At 35.0% G+C, this 21,313-nt stretch overlaps 1 protein-coding gene across 3 annotated transcripts in view; it reads right to left on the reverse strand.

Annotated features, from left to right (window-relative positions):
- Positions 1-494: 494 nt before the first annotated feature.
- LOC306873056 (dystrophin-like) overlaps positions 495-21,313 on the reverse strand; it is a gene marked incomplete at its 5' end in the record, with an annotated part of 132,966 nt that continues 112,147 nt past the window's right edge. For 2 of the 3 annotated variants that reach the window (XM_079422059.1, XM_079422060.1), the window contains 8 exons: positions 495-2,149; positions 2,718-2,743; positions 3,871-3,963; positions 12,816-12,936; positions 15,981-16,224; positions 18,607-18,765; positions 19,327-19,392; positions 19,777-19,842. In XM_079422059.1, the coding sequence (XP_079278185.1) occupies positions 2,721-2,743; positions 3,871-3,963; positions 12,816-12,936; positions 15,981-16,224; positions 18,607-18,765; positions 19,327-19,392; positions 19,777-19,842 (772 nt within the window). In that variant the 3' untranslated portion in view covers positions 495-2,149; positions 2,718-2,720. The remainder of the gene's footprint in view (positions 2,150-2,717; positions 2,744-3,870; positions 3,964-12,815; positions 12,937-15,980; positions 16,225-18,606; positions 18,766-19,326; positions 19,393-19,776; positions 19,843-21,313) is intronic. The other variant, XM_079422058.1, reaches the window with a different exon arrangement.

The raw sequence follows: 21,313 nt of genomic DNA on the forward strand, positions 1-21,313 counted from the left end.
ACTTATGAGCTGTAAGATGTACTTACTTTACATGTAATGAATCTAGAATAGATGAAAGTTTCTTTTTGAAAGTAGTTCCAAAAAAATATGAACTTTTCCCATGATATTCAATTTTTTTCAGATGCACCTGTACAATGCATCTACATTCCTGACAGATGTTAAATCATGGGTGCCCAATCCTCTTCCTGGAGATACACTTACCTGCAGCGTTCAGAACCAACCCTGATCAAATCAAGTGCTTTTGAGGATATTAATTAGCTGCTTCAGTACATTTAGTATTTTATTTTCTTTTACTCATTTCACATATTTACACCAAGCCATCAGGTTGGTTTTAAAGCCACATGGTAGCTTGACATTCTTTTTAATATCTAAAATTTCATTTCACCAACACATTTTCAGTTGAAATATTGCTGAGTATGTCAGATGATAATGCAATCATTTACCTGCACTGTGGCACAGTGAATCCATAATAAAACAAACAAACAAACGAAGGCAAAAATGTATTTCCATTTTTATCAACTAATGCAGCGGCAAGTTAAGAAAACCACAATTACATTTCATTGTCTGGTAAAATAGTCCATTTGCAATTACAAATAAAATGTATGATTCCAGAACAAGAGTTAGAATCAAATGGCACATCTCAGAAATAAATATGCAGTACTCTGGACATGTTCATCTCCAAGGTGCAAAACGGTTTTGTAGTTATAACAGTTGTGCATACATATACATTATGATCATTTATTTCTATATATTTGTTCACACAAAGCATAAAGGTCTAATAAAATGACAAACATCTCAATCACAGAAACTCAGATGTGTTAAAGAACAATGCAAAGCGGAATTGTCTCGTTTCATCATCTCAAGTGTATTTCTGTAAATTTGCACATTTAAAAAGTGGATTTTCCGTGCTATTGTTTGCTAGCATGTCAATGACAATAAATAACCCCAGATGAAAATTTTCAATCAGACATTATGCGTGACTTTTCATTTATGATTATTAGAGCTCAATCATTAGAATTGTCACATTCGTATTCCTTAGTTTTAAACTTAACACAACCCCAATTCTATAACATTTCTGTAAAGTGGATTGGATGTACTTTTCTCTTAATTTGTTATTTGGAAGTACAACTAAAACCACATGATTTAAGCACTAGATCAGTTCTCATTCTGTAAGGAACGGAAGCCCATTTCCATTTCACAATTTAGACTTTTTTCCTCACAATTCTGAAAAAATGGGCTGTTTTTCTTTTGTAATAAAAATGTTAATTGCAACTTTTTATCTCACAACTCAATTGCAATTGTGAGTTTGTCAAAATTCTGAGGAAAAAAAGTCAGACAAAGTAATTTTTCTTTTTATTCCGTGGTGGAAACAAGCTTCCAAAAAATCTCTCTAACATGAGATTTGTCAATAATATTTCAATACTATGATCATGATTCTTATTGCTCCATTAATAAGCACGGACAGAGCATGAAGAAAGGGAATATCTGTGAGGTAGACAGTATTTAACCTTAATCATTATGTCTTTAATAACAATAAAAAAAAAAATCATGACAAATGTCTTTTCTTTGCATGATAGTTGCAGTAGTCGAACGGGACGGGTTACATACAGAAAAACATATACAGACACACACAGACATGTTTCAAACACACTCTTTCACACGCACACGTATAACGGGCTTGCCTTTTAATATGCATTTGTTTTTTTGTTACAAACAAAATTAGTTGATAAAGCACCCCTGCGTATACTCAGTCACCCATTTAGATAAAACACTTCTTTTAAAATGCGCTCCACTCTGTACAAAGACATGAGACGCAATGTTACGTTATCACACACCTGTCGTTCTAATTTTGTACAATTGCATAGAAGTTTAAAAACCTTTTTTTAATTAATAAACAATTCTAGACTCGCTGTAAGAAACTACTAAAGATCAAATCTACAATGTGGAACCGCGATCCTTCAGAAAAATAGATTTTTATTTATATTCCCATTGTAAACATATCCTGTCCAGCTGTTGACACTACAAAAGCATGCAACTAGGAGAAGACATCTTCAGTCTAAATCCCGCTCCTCAGTTATTACATTAACCAACGACTCCATGGCATGTCCAATGTTATCAACCATGTGGAAAAGACTTCCCACATTAGGACCTGCGGGAGATGAAAACCAAAATCTGACGTCAGTGTCTGAAAATGCAATCTAACACTAAATGCACTATGCAGCGCTGCTACCAATACATCTCTACAGAGCAACAAAGTGCGTTTGTCCTTGTGAGTCTATTTTTTAAATGAGATTGATTAAAAGTGACAGAAGACTATTTATAATGCTACAAAAGAAATAAATGCTTTGTATTCATTCAAAAAAAAAAAACTGGATTTATTAATAAAAAAAAATCAGCACAACTGTTTATCAAAATGTTTCTTGAGCAGCAAATGCAGAATGATTTCTGGAGACTCATGTGACACTGAAGACTGGAGTGACGATGCTGAAAATTCAGCTTTTGCCATCACAGGAATTAATTACATTTTAAAATATATTCAAATAGAAAAAGAAAGTTCTTTAAACAGTAATAATATTTTATAATGTTACTTTTTTATTCTGTATTTCTGACTAAATAAACAGCTTTGGTGAACTTAAACTTCGTTAAACCACAGTATAAAGTGGATAAGTAAGGCTGGAAAAGAGTGAAAAGAGTAAAGGGTTAGTAAGGATACTAACCTCTCATGGGTTTAGCCGTCCACCTCCTTAGACACAGAGGAAAACAGGAAACAAGAAAAATCAGTAAAGTTGGAATAGGGATAGGCAGCTAGACTGAATCTAAACAGGATTTGTACTGCGAGCACAATGGTGTTTAATGCTGTAATTTAGTGTGATTAATCGAATCCAAAATAAAATATTTAGTTCACATTATTATATTATATGTGTGTGTACAGTGTATATTTATGATGTATATGCATACACTCACAGCATATATTTTGGAAATATTTACATGCATATACATTTATATTATACATATGTAATATATAAACATTTTTCTTAGCTATATACATGCATATGTTTGTATTTATATATACACATAAATCACAGCACACATGCACACATATGTAAACAATTCTTTTTTATTTATTTTGGATGCAATTAATCGCTTGACAGCACTACATTAATTACATAAACAAGGGTTTTTTTATTGTTATGCATTTGTAATTCTGTGCTTCTCACAATACAGATTCTGTTAAAAAGAGAAACGGCTTAAGAAGAATGTACATCAATGTTAATTTCTTTTAGGTTTGGATTATTTACAGTTGAATACTTATTCTGTCACTTAATTTTTTTTCATATTTTACTATACTAAAAAAAGTATATAGTATCCATTTATAGCAGGAAGTAGAAACAAAGTGTTATTTAGCAATTGAATCATGCAAAGAGTAAAAAAAGCAGTGGGTCAGAGAAATTTACAGGTGGTAAAATAACATTTTCTCCATATTGCTTGAAAAGGAATCCAAAATAGTACTAGATCTTAAAATAACTGTTAATGTGCAATTACTGGCACCTTAACCTACTGCAATACATGCAATGCATTCAGACTGTGATGAACTGTTTCCAGGTTTTAACATCTAGCAACGTTTTTGTTTATATTATATTATTATTATTATATTTTAATGTGCATTATAACCAGTTAACACTGCTGTTTGCGTGCTTCTAATTCAAAGGCTGAGAGAGTGACAACAGATTTGCCATTTTTCTCTGTTCTGACCTACATAATCAATGGAAAGTCATAGAAGCACTATTGTGTTTTTTTTTTTTTTTTGGTATTGGAGCAAATAAGGATTAATAGAAGTGTTTATAGCAGACAATGTAGCTGGATTCTTACCTTGGCTGTGAGGGAAGGAATTGTTGAGCTGCTCGATGACGTCCTCTAATCCAGTGCTTGCATCCTGGGAGGGACTGGACAGCTCATCATCACCTGAAACACACAGCAGTGAACCAATTACAACTGAGACCTGACCTTAAAAACCCTGGATGTTGTCCTGCCGCCCATGACATTTCATATTCAAACAGAGGCCGTGTTTGCTGCTTGTAATACTGACTCAAAGGATAATACTGAAGGTGATGTTGAAGACTCTCATATACAGTATAATACGGTCCAATGTCTGAGAGCATTATTAAAAATGTTTCCATTTATCTACAACTTCGTCAGTCTAACAACTGAGATCCAGAAACAACCAGTGTACTTCAAATGGAAGTACACTCTACAGAGTTCAAATAGTCAATGTTACAAATGAAAGCTTTAAAAATGATGGATAATCTCATTCAACATCATGTGAAAAGAGAAGAAATAAGCATTGAATCAGTCAAGTTTGGCTCAATAAAAGTCAATTTTACATTCAAGCAGAACTGGCCAAAGTAAAATATCCAAAAGAAAGGAAAAATACATACTTGTAAACCATCTTGTTTTGTGATCTTGACAAAAGTTATCTTGAGGTGTTGTCTTTTTGTCAAGAAAACGATGGAAATATAAAAGCAAGATCTCTTTATGTATTATGTCACATAATCATATATATTTCACAATTTCCATAAATCTATAAACATTAATTTAACTGAGTAATAAATTAAGCATAAAATCAGCAATAAAAAAAACATAGGTCCAACTGGGGTCATTTTCATAAATATTACAAATTAAAACAGCCAATTCTTTCAGACTAGTGTGTCTAACGACAAGAAAACAACTACAAAAGAAATTGACTAAAAGTGTTCTTAGGCTCATGCAATAAATGAAAGAAATCCACTAGAAAACAAAACTTTTCCAAAATGTAAAGAAAATAAATTTTTTTAAACGTGTATCAGAATCATAGTTGTCACAGCAAGACAACTACTTTTTTTTTTTTTCTCCACCTTTTGCTTGCAGTTTGTTGAAAATGCTCTTGTGGTGTAATAAATTCATTTTTGAGCAGAAATGACCCACGTAGCATAAGAACCATTAAAAGGGCATGTATACTAATCAAACAAGGATTAGAAAATGTTGTGTGAAATAGCATTAGATGTATTAGTAAACGCATAACACTGCAGAACACTGATGACACTTTTCATGTCAACTACTCAAGCCCTCTATAATCTCAAAATATATTAAAAACATAAGTACTCTTTCCCTATTTATATTCTCCCCAGATAATCTTACTCATAATTTGAGTAAAATTTATATTGGAAAATAGCACTAATGGCATGTAAAACTATAAATAACCAGTTTCTAATATATATATATATATATATATATATATATATATATATATATATTTTTTTTTTTTTTTTTTGTGTGCTGTCAAACGATTAATCGTGATTAATTGCATCCAACAATAAAAGTTTGTTTACATAATATATTTGTGTGTACTGTGTATATTTATTATGTATAAATATAAATACACAGACATGCATGTATAGATTTAAGAAAAAATAAGTTATGTTCATATTTTAAATATATTTGTGACCCTGGACCACAAAACCAGTCATAAGTGTCAATTTTTCGAAATTGAGATTTCTACATCATCTGAAAACTGAATATATAAGCTTTCCATTGATGTATGGTTTGTTAGGACAGGACAACTATTTGAAAATCTGGAATCTGAAGGTACGAAAAAATCTAAATACTGAGAAAATCACCTTTAAAATTGTCTAAATTAAATTCTTAGCTATGCATATTACTAATCAAATATTAAGTTTTGATATATTTACGGTAGGTAATTCACTAAATATCTTCATGGAACATGATCTTTACTTGATATTCTAATGATTTTTGGCACAAAAGAAAAATGGATAATTTTGACCCATAAAATGTATTTTTGGCTATTGCTATAAATATACCCCAGCGACTTAAGACTGGTTTTGTGGTCCAGGGTCACATTTATATATAACAAATTATATGAATATAAACATATACATGTAAATATTTTCCAAATATATACTATATATGTGTGTGTATTTATATATACACTCACCTAAAGGATTATTAGGAACACCATACTAATACTGTGTTTGACCCCCTTTCGCCTTCAGAACTGCCTTAATTCTATGTGGCATTGATTCAACAAGGTGCTGAAAGCATTCTTTAGAAATGTTGGCCCATATTGATAGGATAGCATCTTGCAGTTGATGGAGATTTGTGGGATGCACATCCAGGGCACGAAGCTCCCGTTCCACCACATCCCAAAGATGCTCTATTGGGTTGAGATCTGGTGACTGTGGGGGCCATTTTAGTACAGTGAACTCATTGTCATGTTCAAGAAACCAATTTGAAATGATTCGAGCTTTGTGACATGGTGCATTATCCTGCTGGAAATAGCCATCAGAGGATGGGTACATGGTGGTCATAAAGGGATGGACATGGTCAGAAACAATGCTCAGGTAGGCCGTGGCATTTAAACGATGCCCAATTGGCACTAAGGGGCCTAAAGTGTGCCAAGAAAACATCCCCCACACCATTACACCACCACCACCAGCCTGCACAGTGGTAACAAGGCATGATGGATCCATGTTCTCATTCTGTTTACGCCAAATTCTGACTCTACCATCTGAATGTCTCAACAGAAATCGAGACTCATCAGACCAGGCAACATTTTTCCAGTCTTCAACCGTCCAATTTTGGTGAGCTCGTGCAAATTGTAGCCTCTTTTTCCTATTTGTAGTGGAGATGAGTGGTACCCGGTGGGGTCTTCTGCTGTTGTAGCCCATCCGCCTCAAGGTTGTGCGTGTTGTGGCTTCACAAATGCTTTGCTGCATACCTTGGTTGTAACGAGTGGTTATTTCAGTCAAAGTTGCTCTTCTATCATCTTGAATCAGTCGGCCCATTCTCCTCTGACCTCTAGCATCAACAAGGCATTTTCGCCCACAGGACTGCCGCATACTGGATGTTTTTCCCTTTTCACACCATTCTTTGTAAACCCTAGAAATGGTTGTGCGTGAAAATCCCAGTAACTGAGCAGATTGTGAAATACTCAGACCGGCCCGTCTGGCACCAACAACCATGCTACGCTCAAAATTGCTTAAATCACCTTTCTTTCCCATTCTGACATTCAGTTTGGAGTTCAGGAGATTGTCTTGACCAGGACCACACCCCTAAATGCATTGAAGCAACTGCCATGTGATTGGTTGATTAGATAATTGCATTAATGAGAAATTGAACAGGTGTTCCTAATAATCCTGTAGGTGAGTGTATGTGTGTATATATATATATATATATATATAATAAATATACACAGTACACAAACATATATTATGTAAATAACAACTTTTATTTTGGATGCGATTAATCGTTTGACAGCACTAATATATATATTATAGATGACCTGAATCGTAAATGTCAAACTGCACTTATACAATTTGTGTTTTTTTCTTCAAATACTGAAGTACACTCAATTTTGTTGGAACCTTGTTGGACTATGTTTTCTTCAAAAGTGAAGACAACAAATAAGATGTTGGCTAGCAGTTAAGGGCAAAAATACTTCTTTTGTATCCATATGTGAATAAAAGCTCCCTGTGTTCCTTTTTGTTTGGCACAGATAGGAACATTGCCTCTTTTTATCCGTTCTGAAAATCTTTTGCTGAAACCAGCCTGGGCTTCAAGCCAAGTCATACAATGAAAGCTTCACAAGTACAGCTATTAAACATAATAATTACTATGCATATCAGTTAACTAGTCAAATTAAGAAATGAATTAATACATTTTTAACCGTGGGCAGATAGAAGAGATTGCATTAATGACTAGCTTTTACTTGTGCACAGAAAAATTCAAGATACACCAAAATGGAAGACAATGTGTTGCCTATTATTTGAATCAATAATAAAACATATTGTGTTTACACAACTGTCTACATATATACAGTGGGTATTTTTTTGATCCCCTGCTGATTTTGTACGTTTGCCCACTGATAAAAGAAATGATCAGTGTATAAATTTTAATGGTAGGTTTATTTGAACAGTGAGAGAGAACAACAACAATAACAAAAAAAATCCAGAAAAATGCATTTCAAAAAAGTAATAAATTGATATGCATTTTAATTAGTCAAATAAGTATTTTATCCCCTATCAATCAGCAAGATTTCTGGCTCCCAGGTGTCTTTTATACAGGCAAGGAGCTGAGATTAGGAGCGCTCTCTTAAAGGGAGTGCTCCTAATATCAGCTTGTTACCTGTATAAAAGACACGTGTCCACAGAATCAATCAATCAATCAATCAGTCAGATTCCAAACTCTCCACCATGGCCAAGACCAAAGAGCTGTCCAAGGATATCAGGGACAAGATTGTAGACCTACACAAGGCTGGAATGGCCTACAAGACCATTGCCAAGCAGCTTGATGAGGTGACAACAGCTGGTGCGAGTATTCGCAAATGGAAGAAACACAAAATAACTGTCAATCTCCCTCAGTCTGGGGCTCCATGCAAGATCTCACCTCGTGGAGTTTCAGTGATCATGAGAACGGTGAGGAATCAACAAAGGAGTGGCTCAAGAAGAAGCACATTAAGGTACTGGAGTGGCCTAGCCAGTCTCCAGACCTTAATCCCTTAGAAAAATCTGTGGAGGGAGCTGAAGGTTCGAGTTGCCAAACGTCAGCCTTGAAACCTTAATTACTTGGAGAGGATCTGCAAAGAGGAGTGGCACAAAATCCCTCCTGAGATGTGTGCAAACCTGGTGGCCAACTACAAGAAACGTCTGACCTCTGTGATTGCCAACAAGGGTTTTGCCACCAAGTACTAAATCTTGTTTTGCGATGGGGTCAAATACTTATTTCACTCATTAAAATGCAAATCAGTTTTTTGTTTTTCTGGATTTTTTTTGTTGTTATATTGTCTTTCACTGTTCAAATATACCTACCATTAAAATTATAGACTGATCATTTCTTTGTCAGTGAGCAAATGTACAAAATCAGCAGGGGATCAAATAATATTTTTTTCCCCACTGTATTTCTAATGGAAGTTTCTGCCACGGAATAAATATAAAAATAAAATAAAAAAGGTAATTGCTAATTTTTGTCTCACAACCTGGACTTTTCTGAGGAAAAAAAAAAAGTCGTAATTGTGAGATATAAAATTCAGACTTTTTTCTCTTGCAGTTTATACTTCGCAATTCTGTTTATGCCTTAGTTCTGACTTGTTTCTCAGAATTCTGAGAGAGTTTACGTCTAAACTCTTTTTTGTCACGTAACTGCAAGTTACAAACTCGCCATTGAGGTTTTTTTTCTTAACACTGAGAAATATAAACTCAGAATTGCAAGACAATTCAAAATTGTGAGATAAAAAGTCACAATTACTTTTTTATTCTGTGGCTAAACAGGCTTCCATACATTTCAGTATCTTGCTAAGGATCAATATGCATTATGCTGACATACCATTGATTATTATTATTTAGCCTGCTTAAAAATTTCAAAACAAGTTAAAGGTGCCATAGAATGGAAAACTGTATTTGCCTTGGCATAGTTAAATAATAACAGTTCTGTACATGGAAATGACATACAGTGAGCCTCAAACACCATTGTTTCCTCCTTATGTAAATCTCGTAAATGCAAAAGACCACTGAAAAATAGGCGAATCAGAACATAACACCGACTGTGACGTTACAGTAGGGATCACTAATAGTTATGCCCCCAACATTTACATATACCCGCCCATGTTCTAGGCCAGCCGCCAGCCGAACCATCAGATGTTCTGCAGATATTGTGAAGAAACAAGCGAGGACAACAGCGAAAATGGCAGATCATGGAAATAAATGTTATGTTCCAGGCTGTGCAGGGGATGTGAAGTGCAGGGATGGGTTGGTGTCTGTATTCAGAAAGGCACGGAAAGCAAATAATGCGTTCTAATAAAATAAAGCGAGCCACTAAAGGGACATGGTTAGCTCCATGCTAGCGGTAGCCTGTTACATTACAGAACATAAAGATTTCACTTACCACATAAACAGAGTAAAGTTTCAAGTTTACTTTATTTATATAGCACATTTAAAACAGCCACAAGACTGACCAAAGTGCTTCACAAAAGATACAGCATCATAAAAGTAATTAAAATAAGCAAACAGATTAAAACAAAGAACCTGAATGAAACACTACCAGAAAAATTATAATAGGCAGAAATATAAACCTAATAAGCCAAAGAAAACAGATGGGTTTTTAAAAGAGACTTAAAAATGGTCAAACTCGGGGCCATTCGAATTTCCACTGGCATTCATTCCAGAGACGAGGACCAATTACAGAGAAGGCACGGTCACCTCTACGTTTAAGTCTGGAATGTGGAATTAATAGAAGATTCTGGTCACCAGATCTTAAGCTTCTTGAGGGGATATACTGATGCAACAGTTCAGATAGGTAGCCGGGTGCTTGATTGTGCAAAGATTTAAAAACAAATAGTACAATTTTAAAATGTATTCTAAATTGAACTGGCAACCAATGAAGGGCCTTTAAAAGTGGAGTAGCATGATCCCTTTTTTTCTTTTTCAAAAGAAATCTCGAGGCAGCATTTTGGATCAACTGAAACCGGGCAATTTGGGCTTTAGAAATGCCACAGTATAACGAATTACAATAATCAAGGCGTGACGTGATAAAAGCATGCACCGCCATCTCCAAAGTCTTATCAGTAAGGAAATGTTTAATTTTTGCAAGTGTACGGAGCTGACGAAAACTGGACTCAATTACTGTAGAAATTAAATGCTTTCATATGTTCTGAAGGGCCAAAAACAATTACTTCAGTTTTCTCCTTATTTAAGGATAAAAAATTTTGAGATAACCAGGATTTAACCTCATCTAAACAGGATGAAAGAGCAGTCATGGCCAGTGGATCATTTTTTCTAAAAGGTAAATAAATTTGAGCATCATCGGCATAAAAGTGAAACGACACCCCATGTTTTCTAAAGATAGATCCCAGAGGTAGCATATATAATGAAAATAGAGAGGCGGCCAAAATCGAGCCTTGCGGAAGGCCACAGGGGAGAGAAGCAGTGGAAGATAAAAATTCTCCTAACCTAACCACAAATTTCCTGTCAGATAAAAATGACTGGAACCACTTTAGAACTGTGCCAGAGAGACCCACCCAAGATTTCAGTCTATTAATTAATACAGAATGGTTAATGGTGTCGAAAGCAGCTGATAGATCTAAGAGAACGAGGACCACAAAGTCACCCGTATCAGTTGCTAAATAAATGTCGTTTAACACTCTCAGAAGGGCAGATTCAGTGCTGTGGGCAGCCTTAAAACCAGATTGAAAGTGCTCAAACAGAGTATTTACAGCAAGGAAAGATTGAAGTTGAAGAAACACAAATGGTAAAACAGAGATAGGGCGATAATTTTTTTAAACTGACAAATCGAGTGAAGGCTTCTTGAGGAGAGGTGTGACAGTTGCCACTTTTAGATAAGCAGGAACCACCCCAGTTAAAAGACACTTACTTAGAGTAAAGGCCCTGATATACTTCAAACGAAGGTCCTTTTCGTTCTTCGTTTGGGGGACAAAAAGAAGTTCTAAGAGGCTGAGCGACGGTATACTGTTTTCGAACATCCCGACACCCCCGCGCTGCTGAAGGTGGTGTTTACGTTAATGTAAACATGTGTTGCAACGCTCGCGCATATGCCCTAAACAGAACAATGATGCAATGATGGTGTATCTAGGTATTTTATTAAACTGGATAATTACACGTTTTTTTTTGTGTTGTCATAATTTGATAAAAACAAAGGTTTATTATTGCATGTCCGTTTGGCATTTAATTTATTGTATAGCCTTTAAATTCGCTTATTGAAAGAACAACAGCAGCAGTATGGTGTAACATTTATTTGAAACACATGTATTTGGTACTTGCTACCTTGCAACTTTACGCTTACATTTCATTCTTTTCATGGCTTTTTAAAACTTGCATCTGATGTTTCTCTACGTCGCTTTTTGCATAACTCCGGGTCGTTGACACCAAGCTTCGTTGCAATTTCTTTCTAGGAATTAAATGCTTTCTCTGAACCTTTATAGTCTCTCCGTGAGCGACTGTACAGGTGCGGATATATTTGTGCCGGCTCAGCTATTCCACACAGTGTATTTATGTTGCTAGTGACTTGGAGATGTTCTCCTGCCTGACCTTTGTTGAATAAGAAACGAACCGAGAAAAAAAAGAAAAAAAGAGCGTCAAAGAAGGTGGAGCTCCAGAACACACCCACTGATTGCGTAATCGCCACGAACCAATGGTAGCTCAAAGGTGTTTAGGAGCCAAAACGAACTCCCCCAGAATATTCGCTTTGGTGAGCTGTTTCGAACTGCCGAAACGAACTCAAAACGAACTTCGTTTCAGCCTGATTTTGTTCGAAATGACATCATATCAGTTTGTTCTTCGATTTCGTAGTATATCGGGGCCTTACGGAGAGATGCCTGAGGATGATGGCGAATGATTTACAGATCCTGAGCACCACTGACAAGCTTCTGATCTTGTAAAATGTGTGGTAAGTACTGCCGCTATAGTTTACACAGAGCATGTGTATGTTTTCCCTGTGTTTCCTTCCTGTGAGCTACTGAAATGAGCCGGACTGTGAAACAGCCAATCAGAGCAGTGCTCAACATTATTATTCATGACCCTTCCAAATAAGGTAATAACAGACCATTTAATTCTAGGGACAAATCCTAGGTTTGTAAATGGACATGTAAATCTGTTTCTGGAGAATTTTTGCCCTTACCTAAGCCACATACCTTCTATGTAGATATCAGAGGACAATTTAAAATATTGTATCAATGCATTCTATGGCACCTTTAAATCTGTTTAATGAGTTAGGTTTAAACTGGTTAAACTGAAGTTGTTAGGGACATTTACCCATCGTCTCTGTGGTTTGGCTTGCGGCCACACGCAGTGAGGCCAGGCTGGTGTCAGATCTCGGAGAGGCAGTGGAGGGGGAGGACAGGGCAGTGCCATTCACCTTGGACTCAGTCTGTGGCTAGGACATAGGTAGAAAGGAACCATATAGATTAGGCAGCGGACTGGACTCAAACATCAGCACTGGGTTGTACTTCTGTATTTCCAGATTCATTTGAAAACATTCGGTTATATATTTTCGATCTAAAACTTCACATTATTTTACTGCCTAGTTTTTAAAACCTCACAAAACCCTCTCCAAACATTTATTGATGAGTTACTGAAATTTTTTCAGAGGACTTTCTCAAAACATTAACAATTGCTTAGAGTTGCTGTGCTTTTGCATCATTCAGTTTTTCAGAAACAAGAGAGTCAAGACAAAAAAATAACACAAGGATACACACAAAATAGTGCACTTGATGCCGCTAAAAATAAAAAAGAAAATAACCCAGACGTGTTCAAAAAACCCTTTAGCAAACATGTAAATTGTACATTCATTGTCATTCATATGTACAACAATATTCAGGGCTGAATATTGTTAATATACTATATTATTACATTAATATTATGTCTGTTTCCTATACATCCATTAATATAATAATATTTATTTAATTCAAGTACTACCGTTAATTAGTTTACCATTCAAAGTTTGGGACTGAAAGTCTCTTATGTTCACCAAGGCTGCATTTATTTCATACAAATCCAGTTAAAACAACAATTTTGTGAAATATTACAATTAAAATATTTATTCCTATTTTAATATATTTTACAGGTTTAATATATTTTTTCAGGATTCTTTTATGAACGTTTGATGAACAGAAAGACCATACTACATTTTTGATTAATTTAATGCGTCCTTGATAAATACAAGTATTTCAATTCAATTTTTTTTTTAATTGAAAGTCTTCTTGGCTATATTATTTACACATGTAGCTTACAATTGACACATATTTACAATTACAGTACCTAAAAATAATCTTTAATGATAAACTGGTTTGTCACTGCACAACTATTTAAAGTGTGCTTTAATGAGTGTGTTTAAAACTTCCACCATTAACAATTCATAACACAAGACCAAACAGCCCTCTTGAATAAAGAGTGCGCATATGTTAAACATAAGAACATGTTTATTAGCATATGACAGAGATTAAAACTGAAATAACTGATGCTACTAAAACAAGAAAATACACTGGTAGGTAAAGGCTTGATTGTAAATGTAAAGAAAACTGAAGCTGATGGCTATAAACAACAAAAAAAAAACATTGATGAAGTGAAGCCAAAATCCACTGGCTCTGAACAAAGTGAGAGCTAATTTATCTCCGCGTTTATTGAGTCTGGTTCTTCTAGCTTCGGGCCAAGTCGGCCACTGGAAGGAGCTGGAGTCTAGTGAGATTTTAGTTCAAAGGGTCCACAGAGAACACATGAAGCCATTTCTTCAAGAACAAATCTGATATAAATCCATTTGGCAGAGACCCCCAGTCGACTAATGTTTTTTTAGAAGTAAGCATCGAGACATTACGCTTCATTCATCAAGACATGATGCAGACAGAATATCTGATTTTCCCTCTATTCAAGCAGAAGGAGACTGCTGAAGAAGTTGACATCAAACAAACTCCACAAACAAATTACAGAGAGAAATGGGTTGCTGGAGGAAGAATGACAGGTCGCTCAAAATGTTCTTTTGGCCACATAAAAGATCTGGCATCCCTCCTCAGCTTAAATAAGGCCAGGATCAACAATGCCTGTTGTGTGGCAAGTATGATTTAACCTTCTTTGAAATATTTGGTATAAAGTATACTGCCAATAAGGACAGAAAAACATTGTCATCTGACAAAAAAAAAAAAAAAAAAAAAAAAAAAAAAAAAAAAAGTGTACATTAATACCAAGACTAAACAATGCTTTAAAAAAAAAAAAAAAACCTATTCAAACCATGTCTGATCAAATAAACTGATTGAACAACACAACAAAACCAAACCCTTGAATGATTAGAGTACAACATTTCAGTATGAATGAGTCCATAAAGATGCATTTCATTTAAAATCTTGTCCATGTATTTCATGCTAAAAATGATTTGCCGTGAATATGGCTGTATATTTAACACAATCAATGTCATTTTGGCTTGCACAGTGCTGTGGACTAAACTCAAATAATTCTAAGTAGTAGTTATTATACAGAACAGTGAATGCCAACAAATGTCCTGCAAGGACAATTAACAGAAATGTCTGCATTCAAACAAAACAACATGAACTAACAATATTCCATTCTAGAGTTACAAGTCTTTGGTTTAAACATCTATGCAAAAAAAAAAACTGCAATTTCCAAACTCAAAAGAAAGAAAAAATCTTGATGAACAATTTGAAATTTACAACAACGCCTTCAAACCACACAGTTGCAGAAAAATAACATCTTTAAACAGATGAAACATTTCAGGAAGATTGTGTCAAAATAAAATCTTAGACTCTTTAACAAATTCCTGGAACTTGCAACTGTACAAAATGCACATGCAGATGCAAATCCCAGCTCTTATACAAAACATTGTCTATATTCATCCTGACAGCATCTAAATTTAGCATAGATATTTCCTTTGTTAAATTGATATAACTAACTAATATTTTAAACCTCATGAGCTAACCTATTAAAACGCCTAATTTTGGCCGAATTTTAAGGAAACATTACATGTATCCTTCATAGACCATATATAAAGAAGTGCCAGAATGCGTTGCAATGAGTCAAGAGAAATATCAACTATAAATATACGTAATATATATTAATATACCGAAAAATATCGACTTTGCCAACAAAGTTAATTATTTTTAGAACTACAAATATGACAAACATTAAAAGCCAAAAATTGACATTAAAATATACCAATGCTCTGGCCGTTTCATTTCTTCTGTCAACAATCAAAAGGAAGCACATGAACAGTGTTACATTCCACAGCTATGATTTGAAATACGCCTTGTAAATTATTAGTGTGCGATCCGAAGACATTTACTCGTAGCAAAGTTTAGACTTAAGACAGGAGCTGACAACTGCTCGAGTTCCTTCAACAATACATCCAAAAGTTGTTTTTCACTGGCAGAGAGTATAAACATTGATAAAATCTTAAGGATATGCGCCACCCACCTGCTCAAGTAACTGTCTAAGGCGTTTGAGCTGTGATTCCAGCTGTTTGTTGTGATCCTCCAGGATTTGCATTCTTGCTTCCAAACGTCCCTTGTGCTGTCGCAGTAGTTTAGCTTCAGCGATCAGTTCAGCGTCGCGTGGACTCTGGGGTGAGACGGGCAGCATCTGTGGGGGTGAGGGCAGCGGCGACAGACCCTTATGGTCATGTGCCTTCTTCAGACGATCGTACTCTGCTTGCAGCTTCCTGCACAACAGGGAAGACAACTTCAGAAAGAAGCCTAGAAAACAGCGACTTTAGAAAAAGGCAGAGTCTGACAAATAAATAAGCATGTGCTGTTAGCATAGACTGCTGGTTTTCTATTTTCAGCAAAATACACTATTGTTCAAATATCTGGACGCATTAAATTGAACAAAAGTAACATTAAAGACTTTTTTTTTTTATTCTATTTATCAAAGAATCGTAAAAAAAAGCATCACCGTTTCCACAAAAATATTAAGCAGCACAACCGTTTTCAACATTGATAATAATAATAAATGCAAGCAAATCAGCATTTTAGAATGAGTTCTGAAGGATCATGCGACACTGAAGACTGAAGTAATGGCAGCTGAAAATTCAGATTGCCATCAAAGAAATAAAATAAATTTAAAAATTTAAAAATAGCAAAAAAATAATTTATTAATCATTTGTACATAATATTAGTTTTTATTTATTTTTTTTAATTAAAACCTTATCAATCCCAAACTTTTGAAGGGTACTGTATATATATATATATTTTTTTTTTTTTTAAATATTGCTAATATATTTTAGGGGATCGAAAATACATATTTGAAACAATATTAAATCTGTTTGATTAGTTCTGCTTTCTCATCTACTCACAGTATTAATATAGCTCACTGTGTGTAATATTAGACTCAAATGTGTAGCCCACGTACTTGACTCAGCAGTGTGGGAAGATTTGTGTGTGCTAGGTAGTACTTGGATGGTCAGATGCTTTTGAGCAAATTTGAGAACCACTTATTGAAAGCACAATCAAATACTTGAATCGATTAATATTACAAAATACAGATGAGCTAATATAGAAAAAGATATAGGGGCATTTTGTCTGTGAAAGCTGATAAGCCTATTTACTATGCCCAATTATGGTTAGCTGCATTTTATTATTATCATGGTAACACAATTAGGGATCGATTCTTACTATGAACTAGTTGCTTATTAGCATGCCTATTATTAACATATTGGCTGTTTATTAGTACTTATAAAGCACATATTCTGCATGACCATATTCTACATCTTTAATCTTAACAACTACCTTACTAACTATTAATAAAATCACAGAAAAGCACAACTTTTCATTTTCCGTCGGTCTTAGTACACGATGTAACTACAGAAGAGTCAAGCTTTAAATAGGAAAATTATCGAAGCTCTTTCCTAAGCTAAAAGTGCTACCGCCAGACCCGGAGATCGGCTGAATGGATTCAAAAACGGTAAAACTCAACTGTTTAACTCTAGGGGAGTTGTAAAATGAGCCTATTTTCAAAACAAGTGGAGTGTTCCTTTAATGGTTTGCTAATAGTGAGAATTGGACCTTAAAATTAAGTGTGGCCATTTTCATTAGGCATTTTGCTGAAAACAATTCCGGTTGGTGACCAACTTTGAGAATCACTAACTTAAAGGGATAGTTCACCCAAAAATGAAAATTTGTTGTTTATCTGCATACCCCAAGGGCATCCAAGATGTAGGTGACTTTGTAACAAAGATTTTTAACTCAAACTGTTGCAGTCTGTCAGTCATATAATGGCAGTCAATGGTACTCACGGCTTTGAGAGAAAAAAAAAAAACATACACAGACAAAACCAAATTAAACCCTGCGGCTCGTGACGATACATTGAGGTGTAAAGACACGAAAGACATTTTTCTTCTTGCTTTACGGCGGATTGCAGACTTATAAGTGCATTACTGCCACCTATCTCTCAAATGGACCATTGACACTCCTAATTGAGAGATAGGTGGCGGCAAAGCACTTATAAGTCTGCGATCCGCCAAAAAGCAAGAAGACGCGTCAAGCTCCAGATGTTGTGTGAAGAGCTCAGGACAGTTGGACCAGGCGGCGGATCAGAGGTAAAAAACAAAATAAATACTGTTCAGTTTCTTGCACAGACCGGTCGTTTCGTGTCTTTACACCTCAATGTATCGTCACGAGCCGCAGGGTTTTATCTGTGTATGTTTTTTTTTCTCTCTAAGCCGTGAGTGCCATTGACTGCCATTATATGACTGACATTATATAACTGACAGACAGCAACGGTTTGAGTTAAAAATCTTTGTTTGTGTTCTACTGAAGAAACAAAGTAACCTACATCTTGGATGCCCTGGGGGTAAGCAGATAAACAACAAATTTAAATTTTTGGGTGAACTATCCCTGTAATGCATGATACTTAAAATATGTGATTTACAAAAATCGCTGTGCACGTAAATAAGAGAGAGACGTTTTATTATAAATGTCTGAAAATGTAGTGTCATCCCAGACATATGCCGATGAAATACAGTCCAGTGTACACCCATCCTATTTCATTTTAAAAAATAAAAACAATCAATTGAATTGTAAAGGAAATGGATAGGCAATCAAACCTGTTTTCCTGCTCCAGATCGTTGAGCACTCTCTCAAGCTCTCCCTTCTCTTCAGTCTCCATTGAGATGAGGATCTGAGCGGGGCTCTGCGGCTGGCTGAGAGGAGAGCCTTGATTCAGACTCTGGCAGTAGTGCTGGATCAGCAGATGCTCATCATCCCTACAACAGCAACAACAACACCACCACTCCATTTCCAGTTCACTACATCACATCCACTGCTCAAGATTTCAATTATCATTTGCTGCCTTAAACTCCTAATAACTGAAAAATACATTAGCTCAATCAGCTTGTGAGCATTAAGCTGGTCTAAAAACAATCCTATTCTTGTAATACCACAAAAACTGCAGAATAAGAGCATTTACATGTAATCGTTTTATAATAATTTAGTCTGAGCGTGCTGGGAAAATGATATGGGTTCATTACCGATCTCCACTGCTTTGTGTACGGGTGGAAAGAGCTTATATGAGAAATTTATTTTTTTATTATAAAATGAAAATTAATCTGAAATGACATGATTTTTAGAGAAACTCTTCCTATGATAAGCACTTTCACAGACACATTTGCACATTTTTAAGTTCAAATAAGATGCTTTTAGGCAACTGCAAGAAGTTAAACGTATGCAAGGTGTAAGTAGATCAGTTTTAGGTTCTACACACACTATTAGATTTATTTATGGTATGATACTATGTACAGTAGAGTGTAAAAGAGTTGCAAGCTCACATGCTTTCATTGGGTGATACATTGTCATTCACATACGAGCCATTTCGGTTCTCCATTTCAGCTAGCCTGTGAAAACACAATATCATTCTGTATTCATTCATGAACAGCTCATGCAGTTGCATTCGTTCACATCAGTAAGGCACCACTGCTTCAACTTACGTGCTTAACATTAACGCAAACGCATTTTGTGTGTTACTAAACACTGCAAGCAACAGTCATATTCAGAAATGCGTATTCATTCTGTTACCATTCATCGGGTTAAAACAAATTTCAAACCCTTGAAAATATATCAGTAATGGTATAAATGGTTCTTTTCTACTGTATGACACATTTGTACCATTCTACGGTATACACCATCACATTACCCAGGCCTAATGCGATGCAAGTCAGGTCTCTTAAAAATACAGTTACACGGTAACACTAAAATAACCATGCTTAAAAAAGACCGACCTGCTAGCGTAATGCTCGATGCGTGAGTGGGTGTCGTCATGGGAGAGTTGGGGGGAAGATGCCGGCCTACCAGTGACAGAAGAGCAAAGGTCAGAAAACACGGATGAACTAAATATATCAATATTATGTTATGGAGAAAGAACCTTTTATGTACCTCTGAGCATTACTATACAAATTAAACAGGGTTGCTATATATACCATAGAATCAAATATAAGGATATAAAACAATAACATTAATCAGGAATTACTAACCCACTATTATTTTAGTGACATACTATCCGATGTATAGTTTATTGCAACTTGATTCAGTTCAATTTGGTCAAATGGGCAAACCTTTTTCCCAATATTTGGAGCTGAATATATGCAAATACACAATATAATGTTCAACAGTTTGGGGTCTTTAATATTTTATTAATGTTTCTGAAAGAAGTCTCTTATGCTCACAATATGCACATTTATTTGATGATATATACAGTACAGACCATTTAATAACTATTTGAATAATTCAGTAAAAACAGTAGAATTGTGAATTAAAATAATGGTTTTCCTATTTTAATATAATGTAAAACGTAATTTATTCCTGCGATTACTTAATAATGGCTTCATTAAAAGAGAAAAAAAAAACAGTGATACATATTTTTCAGAAGTCTTTGATCAATAGAAAGTCTTTACTGTTACTTTTGATCAATAATGCATCCTTGCTGGATAAAAATTTATTAAATCTCTTTTCTTTTTTGAAATACTTACCCAAATGGTGTATCATGAAATGTTTCTTGAGCATCAAATTAACAGAACAACTTAATGCTCAGGATATTTTTCTTCTTTTCTTCTTATTATCAATGTTAAAAACAATTGTGCTGCTTACATATTTTTGTAGAAACCGGGATTTTTTTTTTTTAAGGATTCTTTGATGAATCCAAAGTTTAAAAGATCAGAATTTCTTTCAAATTAAAATATTTAGGAACATTATGAATGTCTTTTCTGTCACTTTGCTAAATGAAGTATTAATATCTTATTTAAAAATAATTGACGCCAAACTTTTGAACTGTACTGTATGTTACAGTGTAGCTCAAACCCAGTGATTTAACAATGATAACCCTTTTTAAAAGAGTACCTACACCACAGTAACATGTTAGATTAGCAGATGAATGGTGGAAGCCATGGGATGGACACATTCCAAAATATCTCACAGTTTTGACAATGGAAGATGAGTGTTTCATGGAGACTTGTGTATAATTTCATATAGAACGGCAGAAGACTCCGTTTTTTTTTTAGGAGTGATAAAACAGCTATATCACTATATGATTTGCTTAAATTTTCCTGACCAATAGAACAATGGACACTGCGCTGAACTGAAGGAATTGTAGAAACTCTATTCTGATTTACTCTGCCATTAGACTTTCAATAACACTTTGACGTTCAAATGCACTTAATTTCAAAATAGGACTAGGGGTCACATTGTAAGTGTCATGTGAAAATCCTGAATGTTCTTCAGTGGCACTGTTTGCATTACGTGATCCAGTAAGCAGCTTGTGTT

This window comes from Barbus barbus, assembly GCF_936440315.1.
Source record: "Barbus barbus genome assembly, chromosome: 7".
Lineage (NCBI taxonomy): Eukaryota > Metazoa > Chordata > Actinopteri > Cypriniformes > Cyprinidae > Barbus > Barbus barbus.